The 18601-nt window shown below is 49.2% G+C and overlaps 1 protein-coding gene and 1 long non-coding RNA gene across 3 annotated transcripts in view; one reads left to right on the top strand and one right to left on the bottom strand.

Annotated features, from left to right (window-relative positions):
- Positions 1 to 9892, top strand: part of PCGF3 (polycomb group ring finger 3) — a 62897-nt gene extending 53005 nt beyond the window's left edge. The window contains exons 9-11 of the mRNA XM_023206731.1: positions 602 to 739; positions 4482 to 4562; positions 5833 to 9892. Coding sequence (XP_023062499.1) covers positions 602 to 739; positions 4482 to 4562; positions 5833 to 5880 — 267 coding nt within the window. The 3' untranslated portion in view covers positions 5881 to 9892. The remainder of the gene's footprint in view (positions 1 to 601; positions 740 to 4481; positions 4563 to 5832) is intronic.
- LOC111539041 lies at positions 425 to 15126 on the bottom strand. 2 transcript variants are annotated; one of them, XR_002730552.2, is made up of 3 exons: positions 14517 to 15126; positions 11358 to 11455; positions 425 to 3210 (listed from the first exon to the last, which is right to left on the bottom strand). It is a non-coding gene; the product is annotated as an uncharacterized LOC111539041 (long non-coding RNA). The 2 variants fall into 2 exon arrangements; XR_002730553.1 differs by lacking the exon at positions 11358 to 11455.
- Positions 15127 to 18601: the final 3475 nt, after the last annotated feature.

Here is an 18601-nt window from a genome sequence, read left to right as displayed (position 1 = left end):
GCCAGGCCCTCAGGTGAAGACTCGTCCTGAGCCTCGTCCTGGGCAGATTCCTTTTTGCACCCACTGGGAGCCTGTGGCTGCTGGGACTCCACAATCCCCTTCAGTCACTTTTTATCCTGCGGGTCTCCTGCCAAGCTGCTGGTCACCTGGACGGCAGCTGTGACCTTCCGCCCGAGGCTCTGCTCAAGCCTTCTCCCTACTGTCTTCCTGCAGTTGCTGCTGTCTCCCCGAGTGCATTCACAGACACAGAGCCACCCACTCCTCTCTGCCCCGTGTTTGTCCGGACAGACTTAGCTGGAGACCAAGAACTCAGTGCCTGCGATGGATAAATAACTCTGGAATTAACTCTCAAATATTATGTTAATACACAGAATTAACGGGGTGAGGTTGTAGTTCACAAAATGGCAAGCAGATGATAAACAGGTTTTCAGATAAGGTATGTCAGATTATTTTTCTGCACTGTTGAAGTCAAAGCAGATGTCTGATCTCAAAAAGGTCAGCAGTCCTAGATTGAGGAATTAGTGAAATATGTCTAAAGAAGCCTCCAGAACTGTCCGGGGGAGCTCTTCTGCTGTGTTCTCACCAGCGTCCTTTCCTGCAGGTGAGCATCTGCCTGGAGTGTAACAGCAGCAAACTGCGGGGACTGAAGCGGAAGTGGATCCGCTGCTCCGCCCAGGCGACCGTCTTGCATCTAAAGAAGTTTATCGCCAAAAAACTCAACCTTTCATCCTTTAACGAGGTAACAGTTGATCCCTAAGTAGAAACCATAACAAGTCCTCTCTTATTTGTAAAAGTGACACTTCTAAGATTCTTTGCTTAGTTTCGTTTTGTTTTTAACAACTTTGGAGATTTTAACCAGAAAAAAATCAGTTTTCCCTGCTCCACCAGGGAGCGGGATAGGAGATGGCCCTGAGGGTTGTAGGATGCCCAGATACAGGGAACGTGGAACGCCACTGTGAGTGGAAGAGAGAACTAGGGCGGGGATGATGAGATTGTTTTAAAATAGGGTAAAGGTTTTCCTCGCAATGAGAAATTCTGTGCTTTAATTTCACAAGGGGAGACATGGGCGGATGGAGAGAGGGAGGACCCTTCCAGGCTGTGGTGCGTAAGGAGATGAAGGAATACTGGCGTGAGGTGGCCTTGGCAGCGGGTGCATCACAAACATGCCAATGTGGGTCCCTGTGAGCCCCCAAGGCGGTGACACCACGGAGATGCAGGCGCCAGCAGGGTCCAGCTCTGCGTGGAGAGAGAAGGCACTGGCGGCTGTGGGCAGGAGCATGGGTCTGAGGTGTCGTTTTTGAAAATTGCTCAGGCTGTGCAGAAACGGACACAGGAGAGGCCAGCACCAAGAGTCGCAGAAGAGGAGGACTGTGGTGGGGGCAGTCAGGGTGGAGAAGTGGACAGACTTGAGATGCTTTCTGGAGCAGCAGTGGGCTCAGCGGTGGCCCCAGAAGATAAGCCATGTCCTCACCCCCAGAGCCTACAAGTGGGACCTTATTTGGAAAAAGATCTTTGTAGATATAATTGAGTGAAGGATTTTGAGATGAAATAATCCTGGAATATCTGGGTGGAGCCTAAATCCCATGACAAGTGAGGCAGAGGAAGACTGAAGATGAGACGGGAGGCCCTGGTGAGGACAGAGCGGAGGACAGATTGGAGGCTGGAGGGAGGCAACCTTGAGGCGAGCCAGGGAGAGCCTGGGCCACCAGCAGCTGGAAACCAGGGCAGGCTCCCCTGCTGTGGTCCGAAGGCATCCCCCAGATTCGTATGTTGGAAATTCCATCCCCAGTGGGGCAGTGCTGGGAGTTAGGGCCTGGGGGAGGCACTCAGGCCGAGGGCCCTGCCCCATGCACGGATCGATGCTGCTGTGAAAGGACTGGCCAGCACGGGTTCTCCCTCCTCTTCCCCAACGTGCGGATGCAGCAGAAGGCCTTCACAGGTGGCAATGTGGTGACCTTGAATGCCACAGCTCCCAGAACTGTGCCGAAGTTCTGGGTTATGAAGAACTGGGTTCTTCATAAATCACCCAGTGTGTGGCGTGCTGTGGCAGCAATACGGAATGGACTGTGCTTCTCCCTGGGAGCCTGCAGAGGGAGCATGACTCTTACGGACTCTGGAACTGAGTACATTTCTATTGTTTGAAGCCACCACCCTCATTGTGCTAATTTCCGCAGTAGCCGTGGGAGACTAATTCAGAGAAAGCCACAATAAGTTGCTGATGTATTTGGGTGACGATGCAGAGAAAAGGAAGGGGTCAGGAATGACTGCAGGCCTGCGGCTGCTCGGTTGGCGGGGGGTGGGGTGGCGTCTCGGAACAGGCGTAGCTGCTGTGGTGACACAGAGCAGAGGCTGTGTCAGATCGTGGGGGGCCAGTGCCAGCCTTGAGTGTCCCACAGGTTGGCTGGGGATACAGACAGCACACTGGGGTTGGGGAGACTCAGTGAGCACGGGCTGCCTGGAGCCCATGGAGAAAAGTCAGGACATTGGGGGAAGGGAGAGGAGGAAATGGGGAAAGTCTTTTTGCTAAGTTTCTATTGTTTTGTTTGCTTTTCTGTGTAGCGAAACAGAAAAGATGGATGGTAGCTGGGGACGGAGCAGGCCAAGGAAGTCCTTGGATTTTCATGTGGAGGTGGAGTGGGAAGCCACGGGGGCAGTGGGGCTGCAGAGGGTGGGGAAGAGGTCGGCCATTTCCCAGTGCAGGGCTGGTTCCTCCAGGGAAGAGTGTGAGGTTTTCGCTGTTGCTGTGGTGACCGTGCCTCTCAGCTCCCCCCAGTCCAGCCACTCAGACAGATGGGGCTGCTTCACGTCTTCCCCAGGAAGGAATCTGAAGAACTATCTACATCATCAGGGAAACGCAAGTAAAACCATGTGGCGCCACACGCAGCTCGTAGAACTGCCATAATTCCAAGCACTGACACACTCTGGAGATGCAGGGAACGCAGGTTGATTCCTGTGGGAAGCAGAACCTCCAACCCCTGTGGAGAACAGCTTGGCGGCTGCTGACAACACAAAACACACTCTTGGCAAACCATCCAGCAGCCATGCCCCCTGTTGTTTAAACGAAATCTCCTGCCCACACAAAAAACTGCACCCAGATGTTGATAGCAGCTTTCTTCATAATTACCAAAACTTGGAAGCGACTAAGATGGCCTTCAGTAGATGAGTGGGTAAATAAACTGTTGTGCGTCCATACTGGAATATTATCCACCACTGAAAAGAAACGAGCAGTCAGGCCAGGAGCAGGCACAGGGGAGAAAAATCAAGTGTCTGCTACCAAGTAGAGAAGCCCCTCTGAAAAGGCGGCAGGCTGTGCAACTCCAGCTCTGCAGCATGGTGCACTGGAAAAGGCAGAACCATCTGGAGGCTGCAGGGGCTTGGGGAGGGTGGTAGGAGCGGGCAGGCACAGGGCTCCTGGGCAGCGATCCTGCTGTTTGTCCACCTGTGGCTTTGCCACCAGGGCAACCTGACATCAGCTCTGGACTCTGGAGGTGACGTCAGTGCAGGTTCCTGGGTGGTGACTAATGTGCCACCACCATGCAGGGTGTTCGTTGGGGGGATGGCCAAGGGGGAAGGAAACTCCCTGTACCTTCCTCTCAATTTTGCTGTGAACCTTAAATTGTTGTTTAAAAAGTCTGTTTAATTTTTTTAAAAGACTGGGGAGCCCAGTGCCTTTTTTGCACTGTGGTGAGAGGGAGGGATAGCCTGGACCCAAGGTAAGGCCTGGAGGCTGCAGCCATGGGAGGGGGCTGGTGTGGACCAGGCCTGGGTGTGGACCAGGCCTGGGTGGTATGGGGAGGGAAACACATCAGCCCTGTGGGCCTCTCAGGTGCCTGTGCCACCTGGGGAACCAGGGTGCCTGATTCCGGAGCTGTCCGGGCTGCTCATGGGGCTGCAAACCACCTCTTCCCATTTCTCAGTACAGCAGGTGTGGTAGACAGGGTGTGATGGGGCCTGGGTGTCAAGAGAAAAAGGGTACAGGGCAGCTGCAGGCCAGGTGGGGGCAGAATGGGAGCCCACGACCGCAAAGAGCTAGTGCCTGTGCCTGCACCCCCTGCAGAAATGTCATCCCCCTAACTGGCACAGGCCTGCCCTGTCATAGCTTATATGTTGCACTGGATTTCCGTTTAGCTGTGAGGTAGGGACAGAGGAATACGTGAACCACACCCTGTCTCTAGGCTGTGAGGTAGGGATGGAGGAATACGTGAACCACACCCCGTGTCTAGGCTGTGAGGTAGGGATGGAGGTACATGAACCACATCCCGTCTCTAGGCTGTGAGGTAGGGATGGAGGAATACGTGAACCACACCCCGTCTCTAGGCTGTGAGGTAGGGATGGAGGAATACGTGAACCACCACCCCCATCTCTAGGCACATTCTTGCATGATTGGGGAAGGGCTGCAGATTTCACACCAGCATCGAGGTGGCCATGTCAGCATAGATTGAGCACCTCCCTGCTGCTAAACAAACCTGCTTCTCCCCCAGCTGGACATTTTATGCAACGAGGAGATCCTGGGCAAGGACCACACGCTCAAGTTCGTTGTTGTCACGAGGTGGAGATTCAAGGTGAGACATGTGATTTGATTTTCAGAGTCTACTCTGAATGGCAGTGACTTTGCTGTGCATCCCCCTTTTTTTTTTTTTTGGAGACAGAGCCTTGCTCTGTCGCCCAGGCTGGAGTGCTGTGGCACGATCTTGGTTCACTGCAAGCTCCACCTCCCAGGTTCACACCATTCTCCTGCCTCAGCCTCCCCAGTAGCTGGGACTATAGGTGCCTGCCACTGCACCTGGCTAATTTTGTGTATTTTTTAGTAGAGATGGGGTTTCACCATGGTCTCGATCTCCTGACCTCGTGATCTGCCTGTCTCAGCCTCCCAAAGTGCTGGGATTACAGGCATAAGCCACCACGCCTGGCCCCGCATCTCTTATCTAAAAGCTTAAAAGTGATGACTCTGGCCAGGCACGGTGGCTCACACCTGTAATCCCAGCACTTTGGGAGGCCAAGGTGGGCAGATCACAAGGTCAGGAGACTGAGACCATCCTGGCTAACACTGTGAAATCCCATCTCTACTAAAAATACAAAAACTTAGCTGGGCATGGTGGCAGGCACCTGTAGTCCCAACTACTCAGGAGGCTGAGGCAGGAGAATGGTATGAACCTGATAGGCGGAGCTTGCACACCTTGCAGTGAGCTGAGATCATGCCACTGCACTCCAGCCTGGGTGACCGATCGAGACTCCGTATCAAAAAAAAAAAAAAAGTGATGACTCAGCCACAGAGATGGTTATGAAACACAGTTCTGGTCTTTCTGAAATCATCAACCCCAGAGCCAGCTTGGAAGGCACCAGCTGAGCTCTGAGGGGCACAGGCCCCAGTGGGAAACTGCCAAGGCCATGAGTGCCATGAGCAGAGGGTCCCCTGGGGCCTTTGGGCCCCTCTGAAGCAGGAAACCAATGGTGGAATTCTCCCACCTCAGCTGGTGCTGCTGCCTGGGGAGAGGGGGTAAGGAGCCAAGGCTGGCCTGGGGCTGGGCCAGAGGGTTTGAGGGAGAAGGGGGCAGGGGAGTGGTGGCCAGGGCCACATCAGGTAAAGGTAGCCACCACGATGTGTATAGTGGTCACTGGGTCACCTGGGGCCAGGGGAGAGGGCGCATGTCTTCCCAGCCTGTCTCCCGCACTGGCATCTCGACATTGCTCAGAACAGAAGGGTCTCTATGTAGCCCCCCATGTGGACTGTGTCTCACGGGATGCGATTCCTCAGTGCCCTTCCCGATGAAGTAGGTCTGTCTCCTCACCCCCACCCCTGCTAAGCAGGTGCTGTGTTCTTGTGTCTTCCAGAAGGCGCCACTCCTGCTGCACTACAGACCCAAGATGGACTTGCTGTGAATGGCGCTGCACAGCGCCCGCAGACTGGGCCCTTGCACCCCTGGGTGCTCCCGGCCACCGCGCTTAAGAACATTGCTTCTGGGTGTCATGTGGGCCAGACTTCTGAATAGAGAATATTTATAACTTTTGTATGAGAGAGAATTCACACTCAACAAGACACTACCAGCACCACGTTTACAGAGGATGAAAACACTTCACAGTCTCCCAGAGCCGATCGTCCTCTCCCCAACCCCCCACCCCGTGCTTCAGCCTCGCAGGCGAGAGTGATTCTCGCAGGCAACACGGTTTTCAGTCACCTTCTGACATGAGCTCCCTCTGCTTGCTTTCCAGGTCTTGAAAATCTGAATTCACTTTGTTTATGAATTAGGTTTCATGGTAAGCCTCAAATAATAGTTGGACTTTTATTGAATCCTTCCTAAGTTATTGAAAATATGTCTTCATGGTGAATGACAATATTTATGTTGCCTTTAGCTTCTTGAAGATTTAGAAGTTATATGAAAAATTAATTTAAAAGCAAATCAAAAGAGGTTTCCATTAACATTATGATTTAACCATTGTATTTAATTTCCCACCTTATGAAACACGACAGCAGCTCCCTGACTGGTTCGCCTTTCATTGTGTGAAGTCGGCACTTGGACTCACTCGGAACTGTCAATCGCCTGGGGCTGACACACCCAGCCCTGGAAACAGGGACCCAGACTCCACATTGCGGTTTCTGACGCGCTCAGCAGGTAGACCAGAGGCCGTGTGACCAGCTCAGTGCTGGTTTGCAGAACAATTCTTATTTTTAAAAATCACTTGTATTAAAAACGGCACAAATTGTTGAGTGCCGCCATTTGGTTTCCTACATTTTCTTTCCCTGTTTTTTGCTGAAGGGAGAGGTGGTGGTGGTTGGGATCAGAGCTCTCCTGGCGTCCGTAGGGAGGATTTGCTGGTGGTTGCTTTGGGTTCATGCCCAGAGGCATTCACTGCCCCCTCTGTCCAAGGCCTCCCCTTCCCCTTTGCTGGTGGGAGGAGCTCGTGTGCTCCTCGGCCCATTACTGGAAGGGCGTTTTTCTGAGCTGCAGGGGCAGGGTGAGCAGCTGAAGGGCTCGGAGGGAAGGTGACCCCCACTCTGCAGAAGCTGCATTTCAGCTGAAGCTGTGTTTCAGCTTCAGTTGGTTGCAGTGTCAGCCCCTCTCCTCCTGGATGGTCATGTTTTTGTCACATTAGAGAATAAACTGCCAGCACACACACATTTTTTTTTTCCTTTAAAACAGTAACTTGGAATTGTGGAAAGGCCAGAAAGAGGAGCAAGGGCTGTTTACTGGAGCGACTGAGGTGTTGTCCTGCAGTTGTCATTGTCTTCTCCGCCAGGCTGTTCCCATTTATTTCCTGTGGAACTGAATCCCTCCTCCCTCTGCTCCCTGGGAGCCCAGGTGGTCCCTGGCCACCACTCAGGCTTTCCAAGAAGCCATCACCTTGGACATTTTTTTCTTGAATTTCACTGTTTTCTTCTGCTTCCTTTAGATAAAAAGCAGCTCAAGAGACCTCATCTTAGGGATGAGGAAAACATGCATATTAATTCCATCTGAGTGATTGTCAGTGTAAGGCCTTTTAAAACAAAAGCAAGTTCTTTGTTAGGAATTGGTCAAAATTCACTTCTTTCTTTAAGCCCATCAACTCCCAGGATGGTTTGAGTTACTTAGTTACCTAAGCTTGCTGTTCATCCAAATCATTTTCTAGAGTCACTGTATAAGGGTCTATGAGTAGCTGTGTATGAATAAATATTACCTGTCTACCTCAAAATATACATACTGCTGAAGCATTCTGTACAACCGTGTGTTATCACAGTGCAGTTTTAAGTGTAACATTAGAACTTAGGCATTTTCCTGTGTGGCAGAATAAGAAAGGATTAAACAGTTACAAGCCTCCAAATTAAAATAAAATTAAATCAGTTCAGATTAAACTGAATATCATTGTAATAATGTCATAATATATATTTGTAACTTTGTAGCTATCTTTGAAATCACTTGACTTTGCTATGGTGCTAAGCTGATATATTTAAATACACAGAGAGACGGGTGAGTGGAGCCCGTGTTGATGTCTCCAGCCGGTGGTGACCCTGCTTTTGTAACCGCGTTAACCTGACAAAACCTCAGCAGCAGAAGTCCCTATTTTTCTAGGAGTTAATCGTGCAGACAGTCTTCACTACAGGACTCGGCCCTGGGGCCTCTGCCTCTCGTCTGACCTTGCAGCCTTAGTCGTTGGAGGCTGGAGTGCAATGGCCCCACCGTCCATGGAGCCTCTGGGCGGCCTTCTTTCCTTTCTGTCAAGCTCTCATTTCACAGAAAAAGGCTGAATTTCATTTTTTCCAGCATGAAAGCCAGGATCGGTTAATGATTGGATTCTATTAAGTTTTTTTTTAAAACAGATGGAGTTACTGTGAAGAAGTTTTCACAACTATTTATGCTGGTAAAACAAATGCTGTTAAATCACCTTATGCGTCGTTTTCAACAGCAGTGGGGCTAATTACCCGGAATACGGTCTCACCAATGCAGTTTTCATGGAAATAGAAAATTCAAATAGAATATATAATATTGAATTTAAGATTTGGGGGGTTAAAAAAGAAAACTTAACTTTATAAAATTATTTATTCTATTTTAAGCCTTCTATCATATTTTCCCATCCAATTGTTTGGTTTCAGTGGTCCAGCTTTATTTACAGGCATATAAAATGAAATTGTGAGATGTTTTGCAAGCTTCTTTTTACTTTGAGTAGCTTTTAATTTTTGTGTTTTTGTTTTATGTGGATGAAGAGCATTTTTTATGCTTTTGTGCAATAGGTTCCAACACACATTTATTAGACATCTGTTTAAAATGTAATGTAGCATTCATTCTGCTAAATTGAAAGGGAACATAGATGGAATTCCAAAATTTATACATTCAGCTTTTGGTTTTTCCTTTTTCATTGTTATTATTGTGAGAATGCTGTTATTGGGGTTGTGTGTGAGTGCCTGTCAGCCAGTGATGCCTGAGGCCACGCTGTGGGGCCACCTCGGTCCTGCCTGGGTCCTGGTGCCTTGGACCCCACGTGCTTGTGGCCAGGCCGCCCCGAGGCGGGGCCACGTGGCCTCAGACCACAAGAGCAGAGCTGCCCTGGCCCAAACACTGCAGCTGCCTGCACCCCTGGGCTTTGCAGGTTGCTTGTTTTCTCTGAACGGCATTCACAGTGATTCAAAGGGTGGCATTGGGTTGGACGTTCTGGGTATGAGCCAGCCTGTTCCCACATTGTACGTGAATGTTTAATGTGCTCTCAAAACATGGAAAATAAGTTTAGTGCACATAGCTAAATCACAAAACATCCAATTCTCTGTTTCCTCAGGAAGTCATTACTGCGCCACCACATCACGTGACCTTAACATAATCACTATCTTTCTCTGCCTTGACATTTAAATAAATAAATTGAGATAAGTAGATTAGAAAATCATTCAAATGATACCATAATCTGTACAAATACTGTGTCCCCTGCCAGGCAGGGGACAGGGTGCGGGCGAAGGCCCCGCAGGAACGCGCCGAGGTCTCCCTCACCCTCCAGGTGTCCTTCGCACCCGATAGTGCGTCTGAGGAATGAACTGCAGTTTGAGCGTCCCCTGAGATGTGCGTAGCCTCTGTGTAAATGTCCACTCCCATGGCTTAATTGGCTATCAGACGCATTTTCCCAGACGAAAGCAATGTTGGGTTAAGGGACGACGGTGCAGCCACCCAGCCTTTACCAGCAGCGTGCAGCAGACGAAGGCAGTCGAGGTGTGTAGGTGATCACGCAGATACATGTTTTTGACTGTTTAATTTGAAAGTTTACATTTTTTATGCTTTGTGTTGGTGTGTAATTTTTGTACTCTTGGTGGCTAGTTTTTGTCAAATCTTTTTTGGAATATTGCTTAAATGTTTTGATTTTATGATAGTGAAGCTTGTATTCAGTGTTTTGCCAATTAATATTATATGCTTGTAATAAAAGCAAAAGAAAAGCTTAAGTGAAAGTGTTTCTGGCTGGAAATGTATTACATAAATCATTTGTACGAGCGTGAGAGATGACTTGCTCATGGGATGAACAATGCCGTGGGTATTGGATGGACCACTCAGGCAGCCTGGCCGCACACACTGGCCACACACACATGCATGCTACATATGTGTGTGCTCAGACTACATGCCTGCACATATGTGCACATATGTCCACACAAGCACACATCAGCTCACAGCTCCCTTCCTCACCCCAGCCCTCCCCACTCCCGGGTTAACCAACGTCTCGATTTGCTCCGGGCAGCATTTGTAAATTGTCACCCTGGTTGCCAACCCTCATTTAAATTGGTCCGGTATTTGCTACCAGAGTTTGGGCCAGAAACTTTGTAAAGCTCATTCAGTTTGTCTCCTTGCAGAAAGGTTGCTGCAGTTTGGAGCTGATTACGCCAAGGAAAATACAGCTAAAAAAGAACTTACCGATTCCCATAGGTGTGTCAACTGACAAATGAATGTTCCGTCTCCCTACGACAATTTGCCGCCCCTCCCCAAAATCACTATGGCCAAAACTTCAGTTTTTAAAAGTTAAGAAATATACAACAATTTTGAAACTGAGAAAACTAGAAATGGAAGGAAAGGAGAAAATGGCCAAAATTACATTCTCACAACCTAAAGCAGTAAACTTTAAAAATAGGTTCAGTCTGACTTAACTGACTTAGGCTGGGCGTAGTGGCTCACACCTGTAATCCCAGCACTGTGGGAGGCCAAGGCAGTCTGATCACCTGAGGTCAGGAGTTCGAAACCAGCCTGGCTGACATGGTGAAACCCTGTCTCTACTAAAAATAAAAACTAGTCGGGCGTGGTGGCAGGAGCCTGTAGTCCCTGGCCTCAGGAGGCTGAGGCAGGAGAATCACTGGAACACAGGAGGCAGAGGTTGCAGTGAGCCAAGATCACCCCACTGCACTCCAGTGTGGGCTACAGAGCAAGACTCCATCTCATTTAAAAAAAAAAAAAAAAAAAGGCCGGGCGCGGTGGCTCAAGCCTGTAATCCCAGCACTTTGGGAGGCCGAGACGGGTGGATCACGAGGTCAGGAGATTGAGACCATCTTGGCTAACACGGTGAAACCCCATCTCTACTAAAACATACAAAAAACTAACCGGGCAAGGTGGTGGGCGCCTGTAGTCCCAGCTAGTCGGGAGGCTGAGGCAGGAGGAGAATGGCGTAAACCCCGGAGGCGGAGCTTACAGTGAGCTGAGATCCGGTCACTGCACTCCACCCTGGGCGACAAAGCGAGATTCCATCTCAAAAAAAAAAAAGACTTGGCCGGGTGCTGTGTGGCTCCTGCCTATAATCCCCGCACTTTGAAGGCTGAGGCGGGTGGATCACAAGGTCAAGAAATCGAGACCATCCTGGCCAGCACGGTGAAACCCTGTCCATCTCTACTAAAAATACAAAAATTAGCCAGGTCTGATGGCACGCACCTGTAGTCCCAGTTACTCAGGAGGCTGAGGAAGGAGAATCACTTGAACACGGGAGGTGGAGGTTGGAATGAGCTGAGATCACACCACTGCACTCCAGCCTGGGCAACAGAGCGAGACTCCATCTCAAAAAAAACAAACAAACAAGACTTCACTGACTCAAAGTGTATTTTACTTATTTTCAGCAAGTCCCTCTTAGAAATGTCAAGATATTGACTGAAACCACAAGCAGACACCTATGTCAGCGTCAACTGCAGGGAGTAGGGGAAACACAAGTCCTCAAAATTGGGTCCACCCACTTTGGGGACTGGGCCACAAAGCCCGCTGATGGCAGCCACGGGAGCCTGGGATCTGAGAGCTTCAAGCTCCACCTGAGAACGGTGGGTGGGGCCCTGCACCAGGACCCCAGAAAAAAGCTCTGGAAGTCAGTTCCTGTGGGTTCTGCAGCAGCTCGGGGCTGCAGGGACCTCGGCAATCTCACAGCAGAGCCAGGCCTCGGCCTGTCTGCTAGCTGTTGGTTTTGTTTCTCCCATGCAGTTCTGTGTGCCTAACGCAAAAATCCTGTTAGTCATGTATATTAGTACACCTGTGACTGGGTGAAGGCTGAACAGTGTCCCTGAAATGCAGCAGAGGAACAGAAAAACAAGGGGGTTCGCTGCGATGAGACCCGCACCATCTGTGTTCAGGAAGCCAGGGCCTTCTGCTGCTAGAAGCCCCGAGGCCCACCAAATCCACCCAAGGTAGATGTCCATGTGGCTTCTGGTTTTTAAGGATAAAACTCCCTTGAGATATACTGTGTCCCTCCTGAAGGGCTGTGGAGGCCCGGGCCTGCGTTGGTGGGGAGGCCTGTGTCCTGACAGTGCTCTGCAGTAGCTGCACTGAACGTCCCCTTTAATAGAAAGAATTATATTGCTGTCTTCCGCTTACATAGAGATGCAACTATGCTTACATAAATCAGCACAGAGTCCTAAATACATAAATAAGCAGAGTCCTTTCTCTTACCCACGTTACTCCTCAGTCAAGGAAAGTACACAAAGCACATTTGTTTTTTTGGTGGCTTATGCTCCAGTTGTGAGGAAGCAGATGCTGCCCTGGGCCCACCCCGCCCACCCCAGAGTGTCTGCCCATGCCAATTCCTGGGGAGAGTGTGGCCTGCTCAAGGGATGACACTCCTGTCGCAGTTGGACAAGCAGTCATTTGATCGCTACATTTATTCCTATTTATTTATTTTTTTGGGAGACAGAGTCTCACTGTGTCACCCAGGCTGGAGGGCAGTAGTGTGATCTTGGCTCACGGCAACCTCTGCCCCCTGGGTTCAAGCTATTCTCCTGCCTCAGCCTCCCAAGTAGCTGGGATTACAGGCACCTGCCACCACGCCAGGCTAATTTTTATTTTTAGTAGAGACAGGGTTTCACCATGTTGGCTGGGCTGGTTTCTAGCTCCTGACCTCTGGTGATCTGCCCGCCTCGGCCTCCCAAAGTGCTGGGATTACAGGTGTGAGCCAGCATGCCTGGCTGAAGGTTGCTTCTTTAAAGCATTTTTAGTCAGTCTTTTGAAAGATGAAAGGGTCTGGCCTTGGTAACAGTAGGCCTGCCGTGAAGAGGCATGGGAGCCTTGGGTCAGGGGAGCAGCCCATTTCACTGAGACCCTGGGACACACAACCAAGACCTGACCTCTTGCTAGGAAATCACCCCAAGAGTTCAGTCATCACCATGCACGCTGCCTTGTAGGAAGGCTGGGACCCCTCAGGTGGGGACAACCCCTGGTCGCCTAGGGCCCCTCAGAGGTTGAGGGGATAGGATCCCCCCTTACATTTCTCACCTACAGCTGGTGCCACAACTGTGAATACTGTAGTTGTCCAGCCCCACAGCTTCCTTTACCCCACAGTGCAGGGCAGACTGGCCTGAAGGGCCTCGTCACCCCCATTCTCTGAGAGGAGATGTGGCTATCTCTGGCAGGCCTTCCTCTGGCTGGTAGCTTTCTGCTGGGCTGCCATCTTCTGGCACCAGTGAGGACTCTGGTCGTCTCACCTGCTTAATTCCCATACTGTGTTGCCCATGACTCTGCTCAGGTCTGGTAGGACCCCCTTTATGGTGTGTTTTTTTCTTTTTTTTGAGACAGGGTCTCACTCTGTCACCCAGGCTGGAGTGCAGTGGTGCAATCACAGCTCACTGTAACCTCAGGCTCCTGGGCTCAAGCCATACTCCCACCTCAGCCTCCAGAGTAGCTGGGACTACAGGCACCACCACGCCCAGCTAATTTTTTATTTTTGTAGAGATGAGGTTTTGCCATGTTGCCCAGGTTGGTCTCAAACTGAGCTCAAGCAATCTGCCTGCCCACCTCAGTTTCCCAAAGTGCTGGGATTATGGCAGGAGCCTCCATGCCCGTCCTTTTGGCAGGGTACCATTCTGTCACCCAAGCTGGAATGCAGCAGAGCAATCTCGGCTCACCCCAACCCCCACCTCCCAGGCCCAAGGAATTCTCCTGCCTCAACTTCCCGAGTAGCTGGGATTACAGGTGCCCGCCACCATACCCAGCTAATTTTTGTATTTTTAGTAGAAACGGGGTTTCACCATGTTGGCCAGGCTGACCACAAATGACACTCCTGACCACAAATGATTTGCCTGCTTCAGCCTCCCAAAATGTTGGGATAACAGACATAAGCCACCTGACCTGTCTTTTTTTTTTTTCTTTTAATATTGGCTTTTCGGCCGGGCGCGGTGGCTCAAGCCTGTAATCCCAGCACTTTCAGAGGCCGAGACGGGCGGATCACGAGGTCAGGAGATCGAGACCATGCTGGCTAACAAGGTGAAACCCCGTCTCTACTAAAAAATACAAAAAAATAGCCAGGCGAGGTGGCGGGCGCCTGTAGTCCCAGCTACTCCGGAGGCTGAGGCAGGAGAATGGCGTGAACCCGGGAGGCGGAGCTTGCAGTGAGCTGAGATCTGGCCACTGCACTCCAGTCCGGGCAACAGAGTGAGACTCCGTCTCAAAAAAAAAAAAAAAAAATTGGCTTTTCTTCTGTTAGATCAGCTCCAGAAGCAGCTTATCCTGTGTCATTTAGTCTCATCAGAATTTAATTGGGATTTAAATGAATGTACAGTCTACTTTGTGGGGTAGCTGACATCCTTCATCCACAATGTGGCATGTTTGCCGACTCACCCTCTTTTAGCATCTTCCTCAGGCGGTCCTTACACACTTCTCTTCCGGCTTGTTTTGTGATTCTTTCATAGGGAGGTGGAGGCTTGTGGCTCACGCTCCGATGGGTTATTGTGGAGTAGAGAAAACCACTGGATCCGGCATGGACTGAACTCTTCAGCTGGTCCTCAGGGTTCTTCAGGGGATTTCCTTGGATTTACACACAGATGATTGTATCATCAACAAACTACTAAAGCCTGTCTCTGATATTCATCTCCTTCCCTCTTTTTCCGTTCTCTCACCTTGCTGGGATGTCTGGAGAAACACTGACAGTGACAGCAAGGAGAACTGTGCTTTTCTGACTTTAATGGAAATACTTTAAATATCTTGACTTATGCATGACTGTTGAAAGGTTTTGATACATACCATTTACCAAGTAATTTTTCTTCTGTTAGTTTCTTAAAAATCAGGAATGCCGGGGGCAGTGGCTCACACCTGTAATCCCAACACTTTGGGAGGCCGAGGCAGGCAGATCACCTGAGGTCAGGAGTTCGAGACCAGCCTGACCAATATGGAGAAACCCTGTCTCTATTAAAAAAAATACAAAATTGGCCGGGCGCAGTGGATCAAGCCTATAATCCCAGCACTTTGGGAGGCCGAGACGGGTGGATCACGAGGTCAGGAGATCAAGACCATCCTGGCTAACATGGTGAAACCCCGTCTCTACTAAAACACACAAAAAACTAGCCGGGTGAGGTGGGGGGCGCCTGTAGTCCCAGCTACTCGGGAGGCTGAGGCAGGAGAATGGTGTGAACCCGGGAGGCGGAGCTTGCAGTGAGCTGAGATCCGGCCACTGCACTCCAGCCTGGGTGACAGAGTGAGACTCTGTCTCAAAACAACAACAACAAAAAAAAAATACAAAATTAGCCGGGCGTGGTGGCACATGCCTGTAATCCCAGCTACTCGGGAGGCTGAGGCAGGAGAATCGCTTGAACCAGGAAGCCGAGGTTGTGGTGAGCTGAGATGGCACCATTACACTCTAGCCTGGGCAACAAGAGCAAAACTCCGTCTAAAAAAAAAAAAAAAAAAAAAAATTCAGGAATACGTGTCAGTTTAAAAAAATGTTTTAATATTTTAAATTAAAAGTTTTAACTTTTTTCAGTTTGAAGTTTTAACACACGTACAGAATCATGTGACCACCACCACAGTCCACACACACAAGGGTTCCATCCCCCAAATCTCCTTAGTGCCACACCTTACCACGGTGCCTTTCCCCAACCTTCCTTCACCTCTTCCCACCCCCATGGTGCCGAATGTGTCAATATCTCCCCGTTGTCACGGCAGAGTAGTATTTCACTGCATAGATACACCACAGTTTTACCAGTTCACCCAGTGAAAGGCATTTGAATTTCAGCTTTTGATGATTATGAATAAAGCATCAATAAATATTTACGTACGGTTTTTATGTGGACATGTTTTTCCTTCTCTAAATACCCAAGAGTGGGATTGCTGGGTCATGTGGCTGTGTACTTTGAACTTTATAGGAAACCACCATGTTGTCTTCCATTTCCAGCAGGTCCACACCCTGGCGGCTTGGGGCGCCACCAGCATTCTCCTGCACTGCGGCTGTGGTGCAGGTGCCTTGTGGCCTGCGTGGTGGCTGAATCTGCATTTCCTGGTGGCCGGTGGTGTCAAGCCTCTTCTCCTGTGCCCAGAAGTCAACCTTGTGTCATCGCTGGTGCATGTCTGGTCAGGTCTCTTCCACTTTTTAGTTGGACTGTTTTCTTACCGTTAAGTTTTAAGAGTTCTCTGTGTATTCTAAATACAGGTCCTTATTTGGACAGATGATTTGTGAATATTTTCTCCTCATCTTTTCATTCTTTTCGCACTGTCTTTGGTAGATCAAACGTTTTTAGGTCAGGCACAGTGGCTCATGCCTGTAATCTCTACTACTTTGGGGCCAAAGGTGGGAGGATCACTTAAAGCCAGGAATTTGAGCCTGGGCAACACAGCCTGGACAACACAACAAGACCCAGACTCGGGAAAAAAATTTAAAAATTAGCCAGGCGTGGTGGCATGCATCTCTAGTCCCAGCTACTCAGGAGGCTGAGGAAGGAGGATGGCTAGAGCCCAAGAGGTCAAGGCTGCAGTGAGCTATGACTGTACCACCATACTCCAACCTGGACAAAAGAGCACGACTCTGTCTCAAAAAACTAAGCTTTTAATTTTGATAAAGTCCAATTTACAAATTTTTCTTTTATGGATTCTTCTATGGATTATGCCTTTGGTATCATGTCTAAGAACTCTACCAAATGACAGGTACAAAGGTATTTTTGTTTTCTTCCAAACATTTTATAGTTTTTTCATTTATATATAATTCATTTTGAGTTAATTATATACAATGTAAGGTTTAGGTCAAGGTTCTATTTTTTCCATATGGATGACCAACTGCCCCATTGCTATCTGTTGAACTGACGATCCTTTCTCCACAGGGTTGCTTTTGTTTGCACTGTTGTCAAAGATCAAATGGCCATATTTATGTGGGTCTGCTTCTAGTGACCCATCCGTCTGTTCTTTGCCAATACCACAGTCTTGATTTTTGTGGCTTTAAAGCATGTGTTAAAACTGTGTAATGTGATTCATCTAACTTTTTTGCTCTTTTTTAAAACACTGTTTTATCTATCCTTTTTACTGTTTTAGCTAGCTCCTTCACCATTCCGTATACATTTTAAAATCATCTTCTCTAAATCTAAAAAGAAGTCCTCCTGAAATGTTTTGGAATTTTGTTAACTTCACAGATCCTTCTGAGATTGGCATCTTGACTATGTTCAGTCTTCCAGTCCATGAGCGTGCCATGTGCCATCTCTCCACATATGTAGGTCTTCTTTAATTGGCATTTTGTAGTTTTTTAGCATACAGACTCCGTTTTGTCTTGTTAAATTTATACCTCTCTCTCTCTCAGGAGCTACTGTGTTTTTAACTTGTTTCCAACGTCTTATTGCTTGTCTATAGTAATAAGATTTTTTTTTTTTTTAGACAGAGTCTGGCTCTGCTGCCTAGGCTGGAGTGCAGTGATGCAATCTCAGCTCACTGCAGCTTCTGCTTCTCGGGTTCAAGTGTGGCGTGATCTCAGCTCACTGCAACCTCTGCCTCCCACGTTCAAGCAATTCTCCCATCTCAGCCTCCTGAGTAGCTGGGATTACAGGCGCATGCCACCATACCCGGCTAATTTTTCTATTTTTAGTAGAGACGAGGTTTCACCATGTTAGTCAGGCTGGTCTCCAAATCCTGACCTTGTGATCCACCTGCCTCAGCCTCTCAAAGTGTTGGGATTACAGGCATGAGCCACCACTCCGGGCCCTTTTCTTTTTTTTTGAGTTCCACTCTTGTTGCTCAGGCTGGAGCGCAATGGTGCGATCTCAGCTCACTGCAACCTCTGCTTCCTGGGTTCAAGAGATTCTCCTGCCTCAGCCTCCTGAGTAGCTGGGATTACAGGTGCATGCCACTATGCCCGGCTAGTTTTTCTATTTTTAGTAGGTACAGGGTTCCACCATGTTGGTCAGGCTGGTCTCAAACTCCTGACCTTAGGCCATCCACCAGCCTCAGCCTCAGCCTCCCAAAGTGCTGGAATTACAGGCATGAGCCACTGCACGCAGCACTAAGATTAATTTGTATGTGTTACTGGTGAACATGCCAAACTCACTTACTGGCTCTACAAGGGTCTTTGCTGCAATCACTGCTGTTGCTTTAGATGAGTGTTCTCTATATAGACAATCATGTAGTCTGTGAATGAGGAAGTTTTATATCTCACCTGTAATCCCAGTACTTTGGGAGGCTAAAGTGGGAAGATCACCTGAGTCCAGGAGTTCAAGAGCAGCCTGGGCAACATAGTGAGACCCTGTTTTGACTAAAAATACAAAAATTAGTCGGGCTGGTGGTGTATGTCTATAATCCCAGCTACTCTGGAGGCTGAGGCACATGCTCTCTGGAAGGAGGTACCCACGTGTGGCTCACCCTCCTCCTTTTCCCTGCTACCTAAAAGGAGGTCCCAGGTGAGGCTCACTTACAACTCAGTAAGTTCAGGTCACCTCTGTGAGGGCATATCTGCA

This window comes from Piliocolobus tephrosceles, chromosome 3 (genome assembly GCF_002776525.5).
Source record: "Piliocolobus tephrosceles isolate RC106 chromosome 3, ASM277652v3, whole genome shotgun sequence".
NCBI classification, from domain to species: Eukaryota; Metazoa; Chordata; class Mammalia; order Primates; family Cercopithecidae; genus Piliocolobus; species Piliocolobus tephrosceles.
Note: the sequence above shows the minus strand (reverse complement) of the source record. Positions and strands in the feature narration are given on the sequence as shown.